Source organism: Malus domestica, chromosome 16 (genome assembly GCF_042453785.1).
Source record: "Malus domestica chromosome 16, GDT2T_hap1".
Taxonomy (NCBI): Eukaryota; Viridiplantae; Streptophyta; class Magnoliopsida; order Rosales; family Rosaceae; genus Malus; species Malus domestica.
In genome coordinates, this window is record NC_091676.1 from 21,492,006 (window position 1) to 21,512,556 (window position 20,551).

The 20,551-nt window shown below is 40.0% G+C and overlaps 1 protein-coding gene and 1 pseudogene across 6 annotated transcripts; both read left to right on the top strand.

Moving 5' to 3' along the window:
- The first annotated feature begins 512 nt into the window (after positions 1–512).
- LOC103439128 (protein NPGR2-like) lies at positions 513–6,752 on the top strand. Of its 6 annotated transcripts, none has more exons than XM_070815312.1 (8): positions 529–821; positions 1,300–1,583; positions 2,765–3,017; positions 4,299–4,841; positions 5,193–5,515; positions 5,831–5,984; positions 6,105–6,149; positions 6,234–6,752. In XM_070815312.1, exons 2-8 carry the CDS (start codon positions 1,320–1,322, stop codon positions 6,548–6,550), a joined length of 1,899 nt encoding a protein of 632 aa, XP_070671413.1. In that variant the 5' UTR covers positions 529–821; positions 1,300–1,319; the 3' UTR covers positions 6,551–6,752. The 6 variants fall into 6 exon arrangements, with proteins under 6 accessions (XP_070671410.1, XP_070671413.1, XP_028951482.2 ...); XM_070815308.1 differs by adding an exon at positions 1,054–1,117 and having other exon boundaries at positions 683–821; positions 4,299–5,515; XM_029095649.2 differs by having other exon boundaries at positions 4,299–5,515.
- A 651-nt stretch (positions 6,753–7,403) lies between these two features.
- On the top strand, positions 7,404–15,826 carry LOC103417816 (uncharacterized; annotated as a pseudogene).
- The last annotated feature ends 4,725 nt before the right edge of the window (positions 15,827–20,551 follow it).

Here is a 20,551-nt window from a genome sequence, read left to right on the forward strand (position 1 = left end):
GAAGCAATTGTTCAACCATTCGTTCGAAATCAAGTCATTGCGACCCTTGGATCAACAATCAATCATCTACATCAAATTTAAAGACTGAATCAAAGGAAAAGTTGTAAACAATGATTGTGACCCTACAAATTCAAATAAATACAAATTTACTTTGTACACGTGTTCTCGTTTTATTCGTTATAGAATTTTCGTGCTTATAGTAACATTTAACCGATGATCTTGTAAGCACCCATATGAACCACTCTATTGTTATTAATGCTAAATATTAGTTCGTCCAGCACATAACCCCCTCATTTCACCACAAAAAAAAAAAAAAAAGGCAAAATACATGACAGGCAGAGAGTGAAATTTGTGATCACAGTTAACCTTTATCTTGTTGCTGGGGCCGGCAGTTGACAACACATAAAGTGAAAAAAAGGGGATTAATTTTTCAAAGTGGGCCCAGGACATTCCTTTCGAGTGGAATTGCCTGGCACTCTTAAAATTAATTAATTAATTGATTATTTGTTTTCGTGTGATTATACAGGTGCCCAGAGTCTTACCTCTGTTCGCACCTTTGATTTGAAGGGGTTGGCATTCATAATTTAATGCACCAAACTTGAGCAGCTCCGGAGCCACAACTGTTTAGCAATTTCTCAAGCAACCCACAAAAAAAAGAGAGAAAAAAAGGACACTTTGGCTGCTTTGGATTCTTGGGGAGGAGAAGTCCAAGCGACACCTTTCCTTGGATGAATTGGAGGAGAGAGAGGGGATGCATCATGCATGGGGAAATTGTTGATGGCTTGTGGGCTCAGACAATGCTTTTTGCTGCCAGCCAAAAGGTGCTTTTCTTGGAAGCTGCTTTTGATCTCAGCTATTCTTCTCTCATGCTGTGTTGGGTTTTTCCACTCTTCAACTTTTATGCTCCAGAAATCGTTGTGTTTTCTCGTGCTGTGGTGTTTTTTGTGCTGAATTGAAACTTGGGTTCTGATATTTCTGGGTGTTTCTCTTAAATTTCCTTGCTTTTTTCATGTTTTATGAGCAAGTTTGATGACTAATGTTTGCAATTGATAGATGCTGGTGATTCTGTGAAAGTGGGTTTCCTGAATATTGCTGAATCTTCCATACGTAGGGAAAGGTTTGGAATTTTTAATGATGGGAATTTAGGATTTGAGAGTAAAAAATGTGTTTATACTGTCAATGGGGGTGTTTCTGGTCATGATCTATGATTATATGAAGTGTAAACCTAGTGAGAGCTCTGTCATGTATGTTCATTGAAAAGCTGTGATTTTTTTTTTGTTGATGTTAATTCGGAAACAGTTCGATTGGAATGATACGGTATGAGAACTAAGAAGTGGATGAGTAAGAGAAGATTCAGCATTAAAGGGAGGTTGGAAAAAATTCTAAAGTGTATACGTTCCGGTGAGCAGTTAAGGGTAGATGAAGTTCCTCATTCATCCGACTCCCTTGCTACTCGGGACTACTCAGCTAGTGGTGGCACTGGCTGCTCGACGCGGACGGGTGAGGTAGAAACAAAGGTGGATAACAGCAATATCGAAGAAGCTGAGTCGTCTCTGCGAGAGAGTGGTTATTTGAACTATGAGGTTGGTTGCATCTGAATTTTACATACCTTTTACTTCCTTGTTGGCTTTTGTTTTAAGTTTAATTCCTTGTTTGTAAGCCTTTATCTATTAAGTTCAACAACTTGAACAAATCTGAACATTTTCGTAGAATTGAATTAAGTTGCACATTTTGTGCAGCTGCAAATGCTATGAATGATTATGTTTTGTGGTTAGTTCTGCCTTTATAGTCCTGAAAATTTATACCAGGATCGTGTAGAAACTTATGTTGTGGGACTGTTTCTTTGAGTTTATCCTTCAAATTGTTAATTTGTTTGTGTTAGCTGTTACAATGTGGTATATAGTGGTATATAACCTAAATTAGTTCATTAGTTAGAAGGCTTTTTCACCAAAATGGTCCCTAAGATTAGCATAACTACTCACTTTAGTGCCTGAGATTTAAAATCGATAGAAGTGGTCGCTGAGATTGTCCACCGAAATCAATCATTTTGGTCATTCTGTGAAAAATCTCCGTTAAATTCAGTGTATTTTTGTCAAATCAACCCCTTCACTTTCTTTTTCACCCTTCAACCCATTCCCCTCCGCCAAAATCAGCAACGTAGTGGTTTTTTTAGGGAAATGAGAGAAAAGGGTGAAAAAGCTAGTGGAGGGGTTGATTTAACAAAAATACCCTCAATTTAATGGAGATTTTTTGTAGAATGACCAAAATGATTGACTGTGGACAAATTCAAAGACCATTTCTATCGATTTTAAATCTCAGGAACCAAAGCGAGGAGTTATGCTCATCTCAGGGATCATTTTGGCTGAAAAACCTTTTTTTAAAACCATCTCTTCTGTGAAAATAAATAGATACCTATAAATGCATTTAGTAATTCAAGTACGTAATGCCAATTTTGACAAAATCTTGAGTGCCATTGTTTGCCATTTGGATGAAATTGGAAAGTTCGTTTGACAAATTAGTTTTGGATAATCATTGTCATGGGACACTGAAGTCCAACCAGGCTTAATTTCTTGTAGGAGTGGAATTTGGTCAATTATTCCATTGATAGAATCCAACCTTTCTTAAATAGGAGAGTCTTCAGATTTCACAAAATGACCTCATATCAAATCATTTGCATTGTTGCACTTATATGATGCTGCAGTTTGCTTTGAATATTCAGTCATATCCATAATTCCAAAAGCTAAGAGACCTGTGTATTTTATAGGAAGCAAGAGCTCTATTAGGAAGGCTTGAGTATCAAAAAGGTAACACAGAAGCTGCTCTTCATGTATTTGAAGGAATTGACATTGCTGGTGTGATTCCCAAGATGAAAGTCTCCATTTCTCGAAGATGCGAGACCAACAGACGCCGTTCTCAAAGCGATTCTGTCCCACCCATGTCTATGCATGCTGTTAGTTTACTCCTTGAAGCTATTTTTCTCAAAGCAAAGTCGTTGCAGGGCCTTGGACGGTTGGGAGGTATCCTTCCATCTCTTGTTCACTTTCCTGTTCCTGTTTGTCTTATATATGTTCATACTTTTGCAACTTTCTTGCGTCTTGTCTATGATATGTTTTCATGTCATGAGCTTTGAATGCTCCCTGTGTCACATTCCGGCCCAGATCCACCACTTCTTGGGTCCGTTCCATCATCGTAGCACGATATTGTTCGCTTTGGGCTTACCATTCCCTCACAGTTTTGTTTTTGGGAACTTACGAGCAACTTCCCAGTGAGTCACCCATCCTGGGAGTGCTCTGGCCTCCTTCTTGCTTAACTTCGGAGTTCCTACGGAACCCAAAGCCAGTGAGCTCCCAAAAGGCCTTGTGCTAGGTAGGAATGAGAATATACATTTAAGGATCACTCCCTTGAGCGATGTGGGATGTTACAATCCACCCCTCTTAGGGGTCCGACGTCATCGTCGGCACACTTCCGGCCAGGGATTGGCTTTGATACCATTTTGTCACATCCCGGGCCCGTTCCAACACCGTAGCATGATATTGTCTGCTTTGGGCTTAGCATTCCCTCACGGTTTTGTTTTTGGGAACTCACAAGCAACTTCACAGTGGGTCACCCATCTTGGGAGTGCTCTGGCCTCCTCGCTTAACTTCGGAGTTCCTACGGAACCTGAAGCCAGTGAGCTCCCAAAAGACTTCGTGCTAGGTAGGGATGAGAATATACATTTAAGGATCACTCCCCTAGGCGATGTGGGATGTTACAATATTATAACATCCCACATCACCCAGGGGAAGTGATCCTTATATGTTTATTCCCATTCCTACCTAGCACGAGACCTTTTGGGAGCTCACTAGCTTCAGGTTCCGTCGGAACTCCAAAGTTAAGCGAGAAGGTGGCCAGAGCACTCCCATGATGGGTGACCCACTGGGAAGTTGCTCGTGAGTTCCCAGAAACAAAATCGTGAGGGCCTGGTTAGGAACCAAAGCGGACAATATCGTGCTACGGTGGTGGAGCGGGCCCGGGAAGTGGTCTGCCCCGGGCCGGGATGTGACACCCTGGATCATTTAGTTTTCGTCTACAACTATAGAACTTTATAAAGAATATAACTATTGTCAATCACACAATTAAAGTTTGAACCAAAACGGAAATTAATGCATGTGTGTTTGATACATTAAGCTGCATAGTTTGGCTGCTTCTGCTGTGCTTTCTACTTGTAAAATTATGAACATGTAAGATTATTAAGATAATACAATTTATTATTTATAAATTCTGCAGTGCTAATTTTACTTGCTTACCTAATTTTGCAGAAGCTGCTCAATCTTGCAAACTTATTTTGGACACTGTTGAATCTGCATTACCAGATGGCTTGCCCGAAAACTTTGCTTCAGATTGTAAATTACAAGAGACTGTAGGTAAAGCTGTTGAGTTACTTCCAGAGTTGTGGATACTTGCTGGGGCTCCCCAAGAAGCTATCTTATCATACCGGCAGGCTCTCCTCTATCGTTGGAATCTTGACATTGAACTTGCTTCAAAGATGGAAAAAGAATTTGCAGTTTTTCTCCTGTACAGTGGTTGTGATGCGAACCCTCCAAATCTCTGTTCGCAGATGGAAAGCTCTTTTGTGCCAAGAAACAATATAGAAGAGGCTATTCTGCTGTTGTTGGTTCTACTAGGAAAATTTGTTGCCGGAACGATTGAATGGGACCCATCAATCCTTGATCATCTTTCTTTTGCCTTGTCCATTTCAGGGAAAGTGAGGGCCCTAGCCCATCAGGTTGAAGAATTGATTCCTGGAATTATGGGAAGACAAGAAAGATATTGCACTCTAGCCCTTTGTTACTATGGTGAAGGTGAGGACTTGGTTGCTTTGAATCTTTTGAAAAATATTTTAAATAATCGAGAGAACATGGACTGCATTCTGGAGTTGTTACTGGCTTCGAAGATTTGCAGTGAAAATTTGGTTTGCATTGAGGATGGGACCAAATACGCGTACAAAGCACTGTCAGATTTGGATGGAAAATGCAGCCAAATGTCGACCATCGCAAATTGCTTACTTGGTCTTTCCCTGTCAGTTAAATCCAGATCAGTCACTTCTGATTCTGAAAGGATTTTGAAGCAGTCTGAAGCAATACAAGCACTACAAACTGCTAATAAAATTACGAAATATAGGAATCCTTACATTTTATTTCATCTTTGTCTAGAACACGCTGAGCAAAGGAAGTTGGATATTGCACTTTATTATGCAAAGCAGCTATTAAAACTTGAGGCTGGGTCCAGTGTAAAATCATATGCTCTTTTGGCACAAATATTGTCAGCTCAAAAACGGTTCATTGATGCTGAGACTGTAATCAATGCTGCTCTAGATCAGACGGGGAAGTGGGATCAAGGAGAACTGTTGCGAACAAAAGCAAAACTACATATTGCACAAGGCCAGCTGAAGAATGCCATAGAAACATACACCCATCTTCTGGCTGTTCTTCAAGTTCGGACTAAAAACTTAGGTGTTGACAAGAGGCTTTTAAAGGTAAATGGTGGTAATTCATTGTGATCCATTTACTATATTTGAAAAGTGTCTTCACTGTCTTGCTGGCAAATATTTTCTTATTTATAGCCAAAATTTGCATTATTTCATAACACTAGTGGATCATAAACTTCATGTATTTCCAAATATAGATTTGACAATATTTTAGCGTTATAATGCATAACCATTATTTGTTATTTGAGATGCTTAAGGAATATGCTATTTAAAGTTTATCCTGAGTACCCAATTAATATTTACAGAAAACTGTTTTTAGGTAGCAAATTGTAGGATATATTATGTCTCTTTATTCATTTACAGAGTAGGAGAAACCATAATAGAAGTTTGGAAATGGAGACTTGGCACGACTTGGCCAATTTATATACAAGCTTGTCCCAATGGCGGGATGCTGAGGTCTGCCTTTCAAAATCCCAGAGCATCAATCCTCATTCTGCTTCCAGATGGCATTCTACAGGTATATTGCTGTAGCTATATTTGTTTATATGAAACACTGGAACTAGTTGGAGTCTTTCCGTCTTGGATTCTTATATTGATGGCATGATTACTTTCTGCTACGCATGTGTCTCCTTAGCAGAAAATCTCAAAAGAGTAAAAAGCCATAGCTTGTTACTTTTGGGAGGCAAGTACTCAAGTTTGTTGCGAAAACTGTCTTTCATAATCCTTCACTGTGGACCTTCTTGTAAAACTTTGGTTATTTTGCTAGGTTTACTCTATGAAGCTAAGGGTCTCCAGCAAGAAGCTTTGGAATCTTTCAGGAAGGCATTAGATGTCGAACCTACCCACGTCCCAAGCTTGATATCCGCTGCCTGTATTCTAAGACAGTTCGGTGGCCAATCTTTACCAGTCGCCAGAAGCTTTCTCATGGATGCGCTACGACTTGACAGAGGAAACCCTTGCGCTTGGTACAATCTCGGGCTGCTGTACAAAGCTGATGCGAGGGCATCAATGCTAGAAGCAGCCGAGTGCTTTGAGGCAGCAGCCTTTTTTGAAGAAAATGCTCCGATCGAACCCTTTCGATGACCACCTCTACTTGTTGCACCTTCGAAACTATGTATGATAGAATCAGAAAGTGGTTTGTAAGATATATATATATATATATATATTTTTTTTTTTTTTTGAAATGATACAAAAAGGTGAATACATAGAAAAGATAAAATGTTGGTATCCTTGTTTTATCTGCTTCACTTGAAAATATATATGTGAAAGTTTGTTTATTTATTTATTCACCTATTATTTACCCAAACAGGATGGTTTAACTTTGACATTAATCTAAGCATTTGTGTATGTGATAACATTTCTGTGAGTTGGCGCTATTGCTTCCCTTGCTGCTTGGCAGTTGAGAATACCGTTATATTGTAGTACTAGTCATTAGTCTGGTGCGAAGGTTAATAACAATTTGCTATCATAAACTTTGTTCTCTGAACTGTTTTCGTTTCATGTTTAATGGTTTAGGTTCGCATTTCTTTTTCTCAACCCAACCTTGCATGTTCGCATTTCTCTCTCCTTCCGCAAAACGACTTAAACGACTTACCATTTTTTAGAGTAACTCTGTATTTAATGGTTAACAAGTCCACTGCCACATAGCCTTTCAATTCAATACTTGATAAAAACTTACATATACGGATGTTATTATTTTTGAAAAACAACGCTCAAGATCAACCGGTTTCATGTGAGTCTTCCCACGTACAATCATAATAATAGTTCCAAATCTCTTCATCACGTGGTTTTTAATTTCTGTTTATTTATTTTTTAATTGTTTCCTAATTTCGCTTCATCATAAGTATTTTTTTTTTTAATTTTTAACTAATGGAAATTAAGGGAAATTTGAGTTATTTAAAAATTAACCATAAGCCCCCAAGCTTAAACATTTAAAAAATTTCGGATACTCGTGGAAGATTGACTTCACTCCCTCTTCCTAGTTTCTATGCCGACTCCCCAATTTCCGGCACATCGCCGGAATATCGTCCGATAGAGCCGGTATTTTAAACACTACTCGTCATAGCCACTCTGTCAACGCTGCCCACACTCCGATTCAAGCTCGCTCGCTCCTCCTCATGGCTCTTCTCCTTCTTCTCAGACCGGTCCTCTTACTCTCTCTCTTACTATCCGCCCCAATTCTCCGTTCCCAAGCTGCCTCGGGATCGATCGCCGAAGAAGAAGATTTCTCTGAGGAGTTGCTTCTGAGGCCATTGCAGGATCGAAAGGTGCTGGCTCACTTCCACTTCCGGAGCAGGGCCCCACATACTAGCTCCAATGGCTGCCACCACCATCTCTTCCCCAAAGCCATATCTCAGCTGGTAGGTCCCTTTTTTTTTGTTTAAATTTGCTAATTCGGGATTAGGGTGAGGAAGTAAACAGATAAAGTTTGGATCTTGTATGTGGATTTTGTTTAATTAGGGTTCCTAAGGTAGTTTGATAGCTGACTAGGTGTTTTGAGTTTTTGGGATTAAGATTCAATTTTAGGGTTTATTGTGTCACTCTGGAGGCTTCTGGTGTTTTTTGTGTTATGTAGTCAATTTTGATGTAGCTTACAAATTAACAACAATTTTGCAAGTGGTGGATTGTCCCAGTGGTTAGGGCCTTCCTTTTCAACCCCAGCGCATCCCGAGTTCAAACTATCTCCCCTCCACTTGGAGTAGTTTAGATTAAAAATATCGCTTGTATTAAAAAAATAACGATCTCACAATTCATTATATATGGCAATTTGGAATTAGAAACAAGAAGTGTTTAACAATGAGGCTAGGAGAAAACTGTTAGGCTTTTGCAATAAATGTTCTGTGGTGGAATTTGGAACCCGAATGTCGTATGGGCACGATAGTTACAAGACTTACTTTTTTTCTTTTTTTTTTTCCGTGTCATTTAATCTTCACTGTGCATTGGGGAAGGTTTTGTGTACTTGATTCTCTTATGTTAATCCAGATTGGAACCGACATTTTAAAAGTTTTCTATCACACTATCTTCTGCTTCTGCTTCTCCAGTATGTAATGTTAGAACCAAAGGAATAGCAGAGAGCTTTTGCAAAGTTTGAATGCACGAAAGCTGGGAGAATTGTTATTATGCTGAACAACTATTGTGGCTAATAAATAGCCTTACACTGAGATAGAAGGAAAATAACCATCCACGACTTTACAGGTCCTATAATCGTGGTGCATGACTATGTTAAACAGAAAAGCAATCTTGTTCCTCAAGTTTAGGGAGGAATTATTCAACATAACAGAAATAAACCTAAACACAAGGAACCCTAACCCTTACGGCTAGGAGGCTCCAACAGTTTCAGCATCCTCCCTTAAACTGAATGCCATTGTCATTCAGTTTACACCTGGATATTCACACATACCCAGTAAGCCTCGCATCTTCAGAAATACATCAAGCTTTAATGGCTTTGTTAGAACATCTGCAACTTGTTCTTGTGTAGAACAATGAATTAACTCCAAAATTCCATCCTTGACAAGATCTCGAAGGAAATGAAATCTTACATCTATGTGCTTGCTACGACCATGCATCACAGGATTCTTTGAGAGTTTAATCATTGAGATATTATCACAAAACACCACCGTTGGACTGCTTTGCTCTTGATTTAGATTTTTTAGAATTCTTCTTAACCATACGACTTGACATGCACTTGATGCTGCAGCTATGAACTCAGCTTCGGTGGTGGAGAGAGTAACCACTGGTTGCTTCTTTGAAGACCAAGAGACAGCTCCCAAGTTCATTAGAAAAACATAACTTGAGGTACTTTTCCTGTCATCCTGATCGCCGGCATAATCATTGTCCGTGTACCCTACGAGTTCTTCACTTCCTTCCTTCTTGTAGAACATCCCAAAACTAACAGTGCCCTTCACGTACCTCAAAGCTCTTTTTGCTACCAATAGGTGAGACTCGGTAGGACGCTCCATGTACCTACTGATCAGACTGACGATAAACATCAAATCAGGGCGTGTGGCAGTCAAATACATGAGACTTCCCACCATTTGCTTGTAGACAGTACTATCAACTTCAACTCCCCCTTCATCTTTCGTGAGTTTAAAGCCAGGAATCACTGGATTATGTATTGAGTTACACTGATCCATATTGAACCTTTCCAAAATCTCTTGAGCATACTTCCGTTGACAGATGAAGATGTCTGTCCTTTGTAACACTTCAATACCAAGGAAATATCTCATTTTTCCAAGATCAGTCATGTCAAATTCGATCATCATGGATTTCTTAAATTGTTCGAACATCACTTCATCTTTGCCAGTAAAAATAAGGTCATCAACATAAAGACATACAATTAAAATTTTACCTCCACCCGCAGTTTTAATGAATAAAGTATGCTCATAAGGACACTTGGTGAAGCCTTCTTTGATGAAATATACCTCAATGCGACTATACTAGGCTCGGGGAGCCTGTTTGACTCCATACAAAGCTTTTTTGAGTCGATAAACCTTGGATTCATGCCCCTTCTGCTCATAGCCTGGAGGCTGATCAATGAAGACTTCCTCATTAATTTCCCCATGCAGAAAAGCCGACTTGACATCACGTTGGTAGATCACCCAAGCTTTCTGAGCAGCAAGGGATATAACAATTCGAATGGTGTCCAAGCAAGCCACTAGTGCGAATACTTCAGCGTAATCAATTCCATGTTGTTGACAGTACCCCTTTGCAACTAGCTGAGCCTTGTACTTGTCCACTTCTCCATTTTCGTTGAACTTTGTCTTAAAGACCCACTTAACTCCTATGGTTTTCCCTCCTGATGGCAGCACTGTTAATTCCCACGTGTCGTTCTTCTCAATGGCTTGTATTTCTTGATCCATGGCTTTCCTCCATTTTTCAGACTTCACAGCTTCTTCGAATGTGATGGGATCCCCGTCAGTAAACAAGGCTAAATGTGCCAAGTTTGCACTTTCTTCATCAGAGGGACCATGTCCAGTTTCATAGTCCCTCATCCACACAGGTGGTCTTCGAGCTCGCATTTCACAAGGTGAGTTTTCATCATTTGAAGTGTCACCTCCATCAGACTCGGGTTCAGTTTCTCCAGATTCTACGTTGACTTCAGACTCTTCTCCATCTCCCTTGTCTTCTACATCCGCTTCTTCTTCAGTTTCCCACTCGAGATCAGCCAATATGGCTTGTTTGTGACCATCATCCCAATTCCATTGTTGATCTTCTTCAAATACCACATCTCGACTAACAATTATTTTATTTGAAAGAGGATCAAATAATCTATAAGCCTTGGATTCCTCACTTACCCCCAGTAATATGCATTTGAAACTCTTGGCATCAAGCTTTACTCTTTTGTTGTCAGGTACATGTACGTGGGAAATGCATCCAAAAACTCGAAAATGGTCCACTGATGGTTTGTGCCCACTCCACGCCTCCTCAGGTGTTTTGTTCTTCACGGCAAGTGTTGGACATCGATTTAGAACATGCACCGTCCAATTCACTGCTTCAGGCCAGAAGGTTTTGAGAATTTGCTTCGTTGACAACATGCTTCACACCATATTCATAATGGTGCGATTCTTCCTTTCCGCGATACCGTTTTGTTGAGGTGTATAGGCAGCTGTCTCCATTCTCATTGCAGAAGTTGGTGAATTCCTGTGATGTGAATTCTCCCCACGATCTGTTCTAATGCTCCATATGTATGTCCCAGTTTCCTTCTCAACTCTTGCTTTGTAAGATTTGAATGTGGCAAATGCTTGACTTCTCCACCAAGAAGTAAACCTAGGTTTTTCTGCTGAAGTCATCGATGAAGGTGATGAGATACCGTTTCTTGCTGTTTGAAATCGGGTTGATTGGTCCACATATGTCGGCATGCACCAGCTGAAGAATGTTGGAGGCTCTCCACATGCTTTCTTTTGGAAATGGATCACGATGTTGTCTTGCCACCAAGCAGTTTTCACACACTTTTTGAGAGGCTTTAAACTGAGGCAACCCTACCACCATGTTCTTTTGTTGAAGCACTTTGAGCCCATTCCAGCTAAGATGTCCATATCGACAGTGCCAAAGGGTTGCTTGATCTGTAGTCAGTGAGGAGAAGCATTGTTGTTCCTTTGGTGCGCAACGAGCAAGCACAGCAAACATCCTGTTATGTGTCATCTCAGTTTCCATGATTAAACCTTTCTCATAATGAGAGATTTTGCATGTTCCACGTTGGATAAGTATTGCTAGCCCCTTTTCTTGCAACTGACCGATGCTCAACAAGTTGTTTTTCAGGTTTGGCACGTAGAAGACTTCTGTGATTACATGCACAAACCCATTGACGTCCATTCGAATCTTACCCTTGCCTTGTACAGTAAGACTCGAGTCGTTGCCAAGCTTCACTGATTCTCGAAAACTGCTATCAAGATCACAAAACATGGTTTTGTTCCCACACATGTGATTACTACACCCAGAGTCAAGGAACCAAATGTGCTCCATCGCAGCCTCCTTTGAGTTCACAAGAGCCATCAACAACATCTCCTCCTTTGTTTCTGCATAATTCGCTTTTTGTTCCTTGGCTCGCTTAGGGCATTCGCATTGAAAGTGCCCTAGCTCATGACAATTGTAGCACTCTAGGGTAGATTTGTCGAACCCAAACCTACCCCTTCCTCTTCCTCGGTAAGTGCCTCGGCCTCCACCTCTTCCTCCTTGCTGGGATCCATGAGTGATTTGAAGTGCTTGTTCATCGTCCACATGTCGGCTGATCCGTTGTTCATGCACCAAGAGGCTACTCTGAAGCTCGTCTATGGACATTGTGTCCAGATCATTGGATTCCTCAATGGAGCAAACAACGTAATCATATTTTGAAGTCATAGACCTCAAAATCTTTTCAATGATTACCACATCATCCATTCGCTCTCCATGCATTCTCATCTTGTTAGCTATGATGAGAGTTCTGCCAAAATAATCATTAACCGACTCCCCAACCTTCATGTGCAGCACTTCAAACTCTTTGCGAAGAGCTTGCAATTGAGCACGCTTGACACGCGTTGTTCCTTGATACTTTTGCTTCAAAGAATCCCATATATCCTTTGCCGTATCTTTCTTCAAGATAGTCTCCAGTATCGAACGATCAATGGCTTGGAACAAATAGTTCTTAGCCTTGAGATCTTTCAACTTCTTATCCTCATAGGTCTTCTTCTGTGTCTCACTAAGATGCGATCCTCCTGCTGCAGCAGTGATCCCCGTCTCTACCAAGTTCCAATACTCTTTGGAACGCAGAAAATTCTCCATCAGCATACTCCAATGGTCATGGTGACCATCAAACCTTGGAATGACAGGTTGCACGAAGCCACTCTCGGATGCCATATCTTTGTTTCATCACTCGAGTACCTGAGTCACAAGCTTTAGATCAGGCCCCGTGATGGGGCTCTGATACGTGATGTTAAAACCAAAGGAATAGCAGAGAGCTTTTGCAAAGTTTGAATGCACGAAAACTGGGAGAATTGTTATTATGTTGAACAACTATTGTGGCTAATAAATAGCCTTACACTGAGATAGAAGGAAAATAACCACCCACGACTTTACAGGTCCTATAATCGTGATGCATGACTATGTTAAACAGAAAAGCAATCTTGTTCCTCAAGTTTAGGGAGGAATTATTCAACATAACAGAAATAAACCTAAAAACAAGGAACCCTAACCCTAACGGCTAACAGTTTCATCATGTAACACATCCGAGATCCTGACAACCCCCTCTACCTTTTTTTAACATTCATCTAAGTCTTACTGCTAGCACAACCCAACTGTCCACTTGCCTCCACAAATTTTCTATGAATTTATGAAAATTGTCTTAGTATCCTGAACTACTAAGTAACTTGCGGGATAGTGTTGGTTGGGCAGGTTAAGAAGTTTCATGTTAAGGGAATGGAATTATCCTTTACTCAAGGCCGATGGAATTATGATCGCTGGGGTGCGTTTGATCCCGTAGCAAGCAACAATGCCAAGCCTCCTGGAGTGGAGTTGTGGGCTGTTTTTGATGTCCCTCATGAGCAGGTGGATGATTCTTGGAAGAATTTAACCCATGCTCTTTCGGGTCTCTTTTGTGCATCAATTAACTTCCTGGAATCGTCTATGACGTTTTCTGCCCCTGAATGGGGCTATCGCCCTGCGGCAGGCAGTCTGAGGTATAGTACATTGCCCCGTGAGGCTGTTTGTACTGAGAACCTAACTCCCTGGCTCAAGCTCCTTCCTTGTAGAGATAAAGCTGGGCTTTCTGCGTTAATGGATAGACCGTCTATATACAAAGGATTTTATCATTCACAGCAATTGCGCTTGGCCTCAAGTGAAATCGAATCAGAAGGTGTAGGCTTAGGAATTGTTCTTCAGCAAACACTCACAGTTGTTGTAGAACCCAATAGTCAGAGATCTGCTATAACTTATTCACACGAGACAAAATTACAACCAAGTTGGTCGTTGACTTCAATTTTTGGGAGGAAGGTCAGTGGAAGATGTGTGCTTGCCAAGTCTTCCATCATATACCTTCAGCTTGATAGGGGACTCATTGCTCAACTGGATTATTTGCAGAAAGAAAATGAGATATCTGCCCCTGATGAATCTGTCTTTGAGTTTTCAGTCGAGCCAGACAATATCTTAAAAGAACTGAATGGCTTTGAAAAGAAGAGTCCATCTGTTTTATATGAATTTTCTATTGAGAAGTCCAGTGAGTCTAGGCCATTTGATTTAGGCCTAACTTGGAAGCGTCCTGTAGTTTGGTCTTGTCAGAAAGCACCGCTGCACGCTAGTAGGTTCTTGATGGGAAGTGGGAATGAAAGGGGTGCTATCGCAATATCCTTGAGATATGGAAGTGAGTGATCGGTTGCATACTGATACAAGTGAAGGCAGCTGCAAATTGGAAGTCAAAGTCTTCCAAGTTGTGCCTTGGTATATTAAGGTTTATTATCATACACTGCAAGTGTTTGTTGATGAACAACCTCAAGCAGTTTCAGATGTCGTTGAAAAGATGCATGTTTCACCTTCTGTAGACAAGGTGTCACCTGGGGTGATGGAGATGATCCTGAAATTCCCTTGTGGAATGAAATCAGCTGCTATAATCTCAGATTTTGATAAGGTATGATCTGGTGATTTCTTTTTTGTTGTTCTATAAGATGTGAATTCCTCTATTTCCTAAACTTTGCGCTAAGTTCATGCAAAACAATGGCTGCTGAAGCGTTGGTGATAGGAACTCCAATATCATATTTTTTTTGCTCCAAACTCACGCTGAAGTTGAATGTGCACTTAATTTCTTCTGTAATTGTTGATTTCTTATGACCGTGCTACGATATCTATGTAGGGCTTTTTGCATATTGATGAATATCCGCCAGATGCCAATCAAGGATTTGATATTCCATCAGCCATAATAAGCTTTCCCCACTTCCATACAAGCATACAATTTTTCAAAGATAAATCTGTGGATAAGTCGTCCATTTTATCTAGATTCCAGGTATTCTATCCGACGTAATGTTCCTTGGTACACATTCCAATCCTTGGATTTTTATGCTCATTTTTCACTCTGTTTTTTTCTTCAGGAAAACAGCGCTGTTCTGGCATACACAGAAGTATTACTTGTACCCTTGACAACACCCGATTTTAGCATGCCTTACAATGTTATCACAATTACATGCACTATCTATGCTTTGTATTTTGGTGCTTTGCTCAATGTGCTTCGAAGGCGTGTCGGCAAGGAGGAAAGACTTGCGAAGAGCAAAGGTTAGATTGATTGTAGCGCAATATTGATTGGCAATCTCATGGTTTCACAATACGGCATGAGTATTAATTTAGAACACCACGTACGTTGCAGATGTTGAAACATATCGATTATCTTTAACAAAATGCCTTAGGTTATACGTTCCCAAACGTAATTTGGTTTTTATTTGGGTTTATTTATGGACAGGACTCAGAAACAGAGTTTCCTGTAGGTGGAAGTTTGCTTTCAGTTCGGTCTGGATACCATACGCCCTCTAGGATTGAAGTATTTCTCGATATAGTTGTTACTCATTCATTAACAGCTTCTGATGTTTGCTTGCAGATGCCAATAAACCTGGTCGGCCCCTTCAGCTGCGATCTAGGTTGTCTGCTAAGCTTAGAGGAAGACCATACCAGCCACCTCGTCAATCCAGCACTCCATCATCCTTCATCAGTCGAAAACTGATACTTGTTATCCTTGTGGCTGGGATTGGTGTCTATTGGCAAATATATTTTGAATGATAAGTCCACTTGTCCTTCGTTACAATTTTCTTTTAAGTTATGTTTTTTTTTTTTTTTTTTTTTAAACTGTCGTTTAACAAGAAGAGCTCGAATCTAAAACGTGAGATCGAAAAAATTGACAATTTGCAAGAATCAGAATCAAGGATCTAAAGGGCACTAGTCGAGCGGACAGCAGGAGCTTAGTGCTCGGACACTTAGGTGCGGTTTAGACGGTTTTCTAATTTTAATTGAATCTATTATATAACATATAAATGAGGTAGTTCTATTCTCTTTTTTTTTTACCTTCTACACACCTTTATTAATTTGGTCCATTGATTTTTTAATTCATTAGATCCATTGGTCATAAATTGAGACGGGTGTGTGAGAGGTAAAATGTAGGTGTGGGCAGCACCATCCATTAATAAATGTCAACTTATAATTAAAAATATATATATAATTATATTGGGATAGACTAATTGCGAAATAGAATAACATATAAGGTATTAAAACATAATCAAAACATAGGAAACAAGCATATAATGAGTAATCATCTAAGTATTCAATAGGTTTTTTACAATTTATTGAAAAAAATAAAATACAAGATGGAAGTTATCTATTTTCTGTCCAAGTGAGAGTCGCAACTCAGGCAGGCGTCTAGGTAGATCTAAGTGTCCTATTTTAATTTTTAAATGTCTAAGAATTAATAGAAACGGCGGCTAGTAGTTTAGTGTTTAGGAGAGACCTAGGCGGCGGATGATCTGAATAAATATGGACTGCTTCCATCTACACCCAACACCAACTCCCTAGAGTTTTCAGGCTTTCAGCACCGCCCCCCCCCCCCCCCCCCAAATCTAAGTGTCCTATTTTACTTTTTAAATGTCTAAGAATTAATAGAAACGACGGCTAGTAGTTTAGTGTTTAGGAGAGACCTAGGCGGCGGATGATCTGAATAAATATGGACTGCTTCCATCTACACCCAATACCAACTCCCTAGAGTTTTCAGGCTTTCAGCACCGCCCCCCCCCCCCCCCAAAAAAAAAAAACAAAAAACCTCACATCTTGCCTAAGAGCAACTCCAGCATGGAAGCCCTCCCCCTAGGCTATTCACTATTTAATCTACTTAGTGAACAGTAACTGCCCTTAATAAACAGTAATTACCTTGGCAATTGTCTTTTGCATCTTTACCCTTGCACTAAATAGCCTTGGCAATTGGCAATAAAATATTAGTATTTTTTTTAATTCTTAATTAATATTATATTATTTATTTTTTATAAATTAATATTATATTATTAATTTATATTTTCCTTTTGGTCTTCCCGAAACTTCTACCATTTATCTTTCTTCTTCCTTCCCATTCTCTCACTCCCCTCCCTTCTCTCCTTTGCGCCCACCTAACCTTCTTCGATCCCCCGCACATCCAACCTTCCCCTCCCTCTTCGATTCCACTCTTCTCTCCCCTGATCCTTCCATACCCTACCCACCTCTAGCTCACCACCATACCCTAACCCCACCCATTTGACAGCAGTGGTCAACAAAACCCAGATTTACGGCCAGAGAGTCAGTTTGATGGCGGTGGAGAACAAAACCCAGTAGCCGGAGAAGACGGTGGTGGGGAGCACAAACCCAGTGACCAAACCGATTTTTTAATATTTTCAATTTTTGCGTTGAATATGGCCTCTGTTATGGAAGATTTGGTCTGATTGGATTTTTTTTTCTGCATTTGTTGTGGATTTGGATCCCAGGTGCCATCAGTCTATGCGACGAACTCCGGTGAGAGTCGTTGAGTTCGAAGCCAAAGTTTTACATTTTTTACATTTTTTATTAATTTTTTATATTTTTATTAATTTTATATTATGGATGACGTCGTCCTGATGTCAGCCCACGTCACATGGCCCTCGGGCTCTCGGGCTGGCAATCCCTGCCAGACCTGTTGCTCGAGCCTCGCCTGTCCCTCGGGCTCCCATACGCTGGACCCTATCCCCCCAACAATTTGGCCCTGCTTGCTGGCCTGTCCCCCAAGCAACCTCCCCCGCTGGAGTTGCTCTAAGGCAGCTAGTCGGGTTAGCCTGGATTGGGCTGCTAGTCGGGTTGGATACGGACCACTAATTGCTTTGGCAATGTTGCATGGGTGGAGTGGGTTTTTTTCTCCCAAAGAATGAATTCTAGTCTTTAGGCTTGGCAATAGGTGCGTGGGTAGAGATGTCTTTGTGGTGGAGATTTCAATTGAGTTACACAATAAATTAGTTATAATAATTTGATATTGAATTCATCATTGACATATCTTTTCCTTAAAGGTCCAACTATGTAATTTATTTCAATGATCCGAACTTTACATTTTAATTCATTTATTTTTATACATATTTTTACAAAAAGTTAGACAAATACAAACAATTAAAGATTAAATTGAAGGGAAGAAAATGAACAAATACGATGCTTCAAATAAAGACTAAAATAACAACCATTTAATTTAGGAGAAATTACACATAGAGCCAAATTATAAGATTATTTTTCGAGAGGGGGTGGATTTTTGCTCAATACTGAAGTGGTGGTAATGCTCTCCACCCCTACTTATTAGCATTGGGTACGTTTAAATTTTGAAATTTGTGTCTATCTACTACACATACCTCGAAATTTAAACTCATCAAGCGTTGATAAATAAGGTGGTGAGCAAAAGTATTCCCCTTTGGATAGAGACAAAGTTTTTTTTTTTTTAATTTATTTTTATTTCATAGAGAAGTTCTAATCTTCTACACCAAAAAAAGTCATGGCCTCTCTAATTTCGTAACCTGTTGACTCATCAACCAGATTTAACAGTGTCAACTGGAGATAACAGAATAGCTCATCAACTTCCTCAACATAACCATTCTTCGCATAACCAAAGATCGTGGCATTCTACAATATTACATTTGGTGTTTCCCTTCATCTACCATATCAGGTTCAAATTCAAGACCCGTCTTAATCAAACAACCATGAATGCTCTTATCTCTCAAAATTCGACTAATTGCATATCATCTTATAAATGTTAAGCAGGTATTTCCAGCTGTGAGCTTGTTAACAACAAATAATCATACATTGCCTCCATATAATCAAGTAATCCAGGCTAGTTTTTCATTTTCAAGTATGCTACAAGATAGTCAACTTATGGCGTGTCAGGTATTGATCGATTTACTTTGAGAAGGCGGAATTTATGAATACATATGGTAATTCTTGTTTGTTTTATGCATTTGTTATATACATGTGGCAAAATTCATCCTCAAGTTTTATCGCACACGAACCTTTTAGACTAAATTCCAGGTTTGATTTGTTTATCACATAAGGCATATTTGTTTTTTTAGCATCTAGTTAATGTGAAGCTATATGCAATGCAAGGTTCACATCCATATGTTTGTGGGCGACAACATAATCCAAAGGAGTAATTTCTACAATATAAAGAGTAAATCACTTTTAAATGCTTTTAAGTCACCCTAAGATTTTTCTTGTTTTTTGTCACATCCCGGCCCGGGCCCCCACCACATTCCGGGCTCGACTCCACCGTAGCACGATATTGTCCACTTTGGGCCCCGACCTTGCCCTATGGTTTTGTTTCTGGGAACTCACACGAGAACTTCCTAGTGGGTCACCCATCCTAGGATTTCTCTAGCCCGAACTCGCTTGACTTTGGAGTTCTGATGGAATCCGAAGCTAGTGAGCTCCCAAAAGGCTTCATGCTAGGTAGAGATGGGAATATACATATAAGGCTTACAGGATCCTCACTCCTGGGCGATGTGAGATGTTACAATCCACCCCCCCTTAGGGGCCCGACGTCCTCGTCGGCACACTTCCGGCCAGGGATTGGCTCTGATACCAAATTGTCACATCCCGGCCCGGGCCCCCACCAAATCTCGAGCTCGACTCCACCGTAGCACGATATTGTTCGCTTTGAGCCTCAACCACACCCTCACGGTTTTGTTTCTGAGAACTCACACGAGAACTTCCCAGTGGGTCATCCAACCTAGGATCGCTCTCGTCCGAAGTTCCTATGGAATCCGAAGCCAGTAAGCTTCCAAAAGGCCTCGTGCTAGGTAGAGATTGGAATATACATATAATGCTTACAAGATCCTCACCCCTGGGTAATGTGGGATGTTACATTTTTCACTACTAAACTTGATTTATAATTTTTGGGTGCAGGTGGAAGATGCTATCTTTTGGGTTGGAAACCTTTAAATCTTTTTTTTTTTATTAGAAGCCTTTACTTATTTTGATTTTGAACTGGATGTATACTGTGGTGAATATTTGTTCGACAACTTTGTTATTTTGGATAGTATGAAGCATTAAGATTACAGTCACTGGAAACAATAACTTTGCTCTTAATTATTTTCCCATATCTTTTTCATTTTAAGATTGAGTGCGCCTATCATTTGAGTAATATACTGTCATGCAATATATCATAGTGAATAAAGCATATAAGGAGCAAAAGGCCAAGGCATAAGAAATCATGTCAACCATACGATGAGTTGTATAAGATACCATTTTCTCTCATTACAATTTACAACCACAGGCTCACTTGTACTTACAATAGCAAAAGGCTATTAACACTTTGTATGTCACTACAAAATTGTAGCATTTGATACAACAAATCCAATTCTATACATCTAACCTAAAATGAACGGTAGTTATAGCTGAAAGTAATAATCTAAAGCAACCCAAAATCCAATTCAAGCTGCCTTTCATTCTTGCAATCTGACACCCCCTAAAAACAGTAGAGAGAAAAGCTTAATCAAATGAAAAAAAAATCCCATAGAAGTTCTCTTTCAATCCATGGACATTATACCCAAAGGACATAGAGCACTTCTTGGAGTTTCATCAGATCTTGATAGACATTATTTTAGTTCCTGG

Excerpts from the sequence above, each read along its gene's own strand:
- LOC103439128 (XM_029095649.2), top strand. The coding sequence starts at position 1,320 with ATGAGAACTAAGAAGTGGATGAGTAAGAGAAGATTCAGCATTAAAGGG. Across the intron at positions 5,516-5,830 it reads TTGACAAGAGGCTTTTAAAG|AGTAGGAGAAACCATAATAG; the intron begins GTAAATGGTGGT and ends ATTCATTTACAG. Across the intron at positions 5,985-6,104 it reads TTCCAGATGGCATTCTACAG|AAAATCTCAAAAGAGTAAAA; the intron begins GTATATTGCTGT and ends TCTCCTTAGCAG.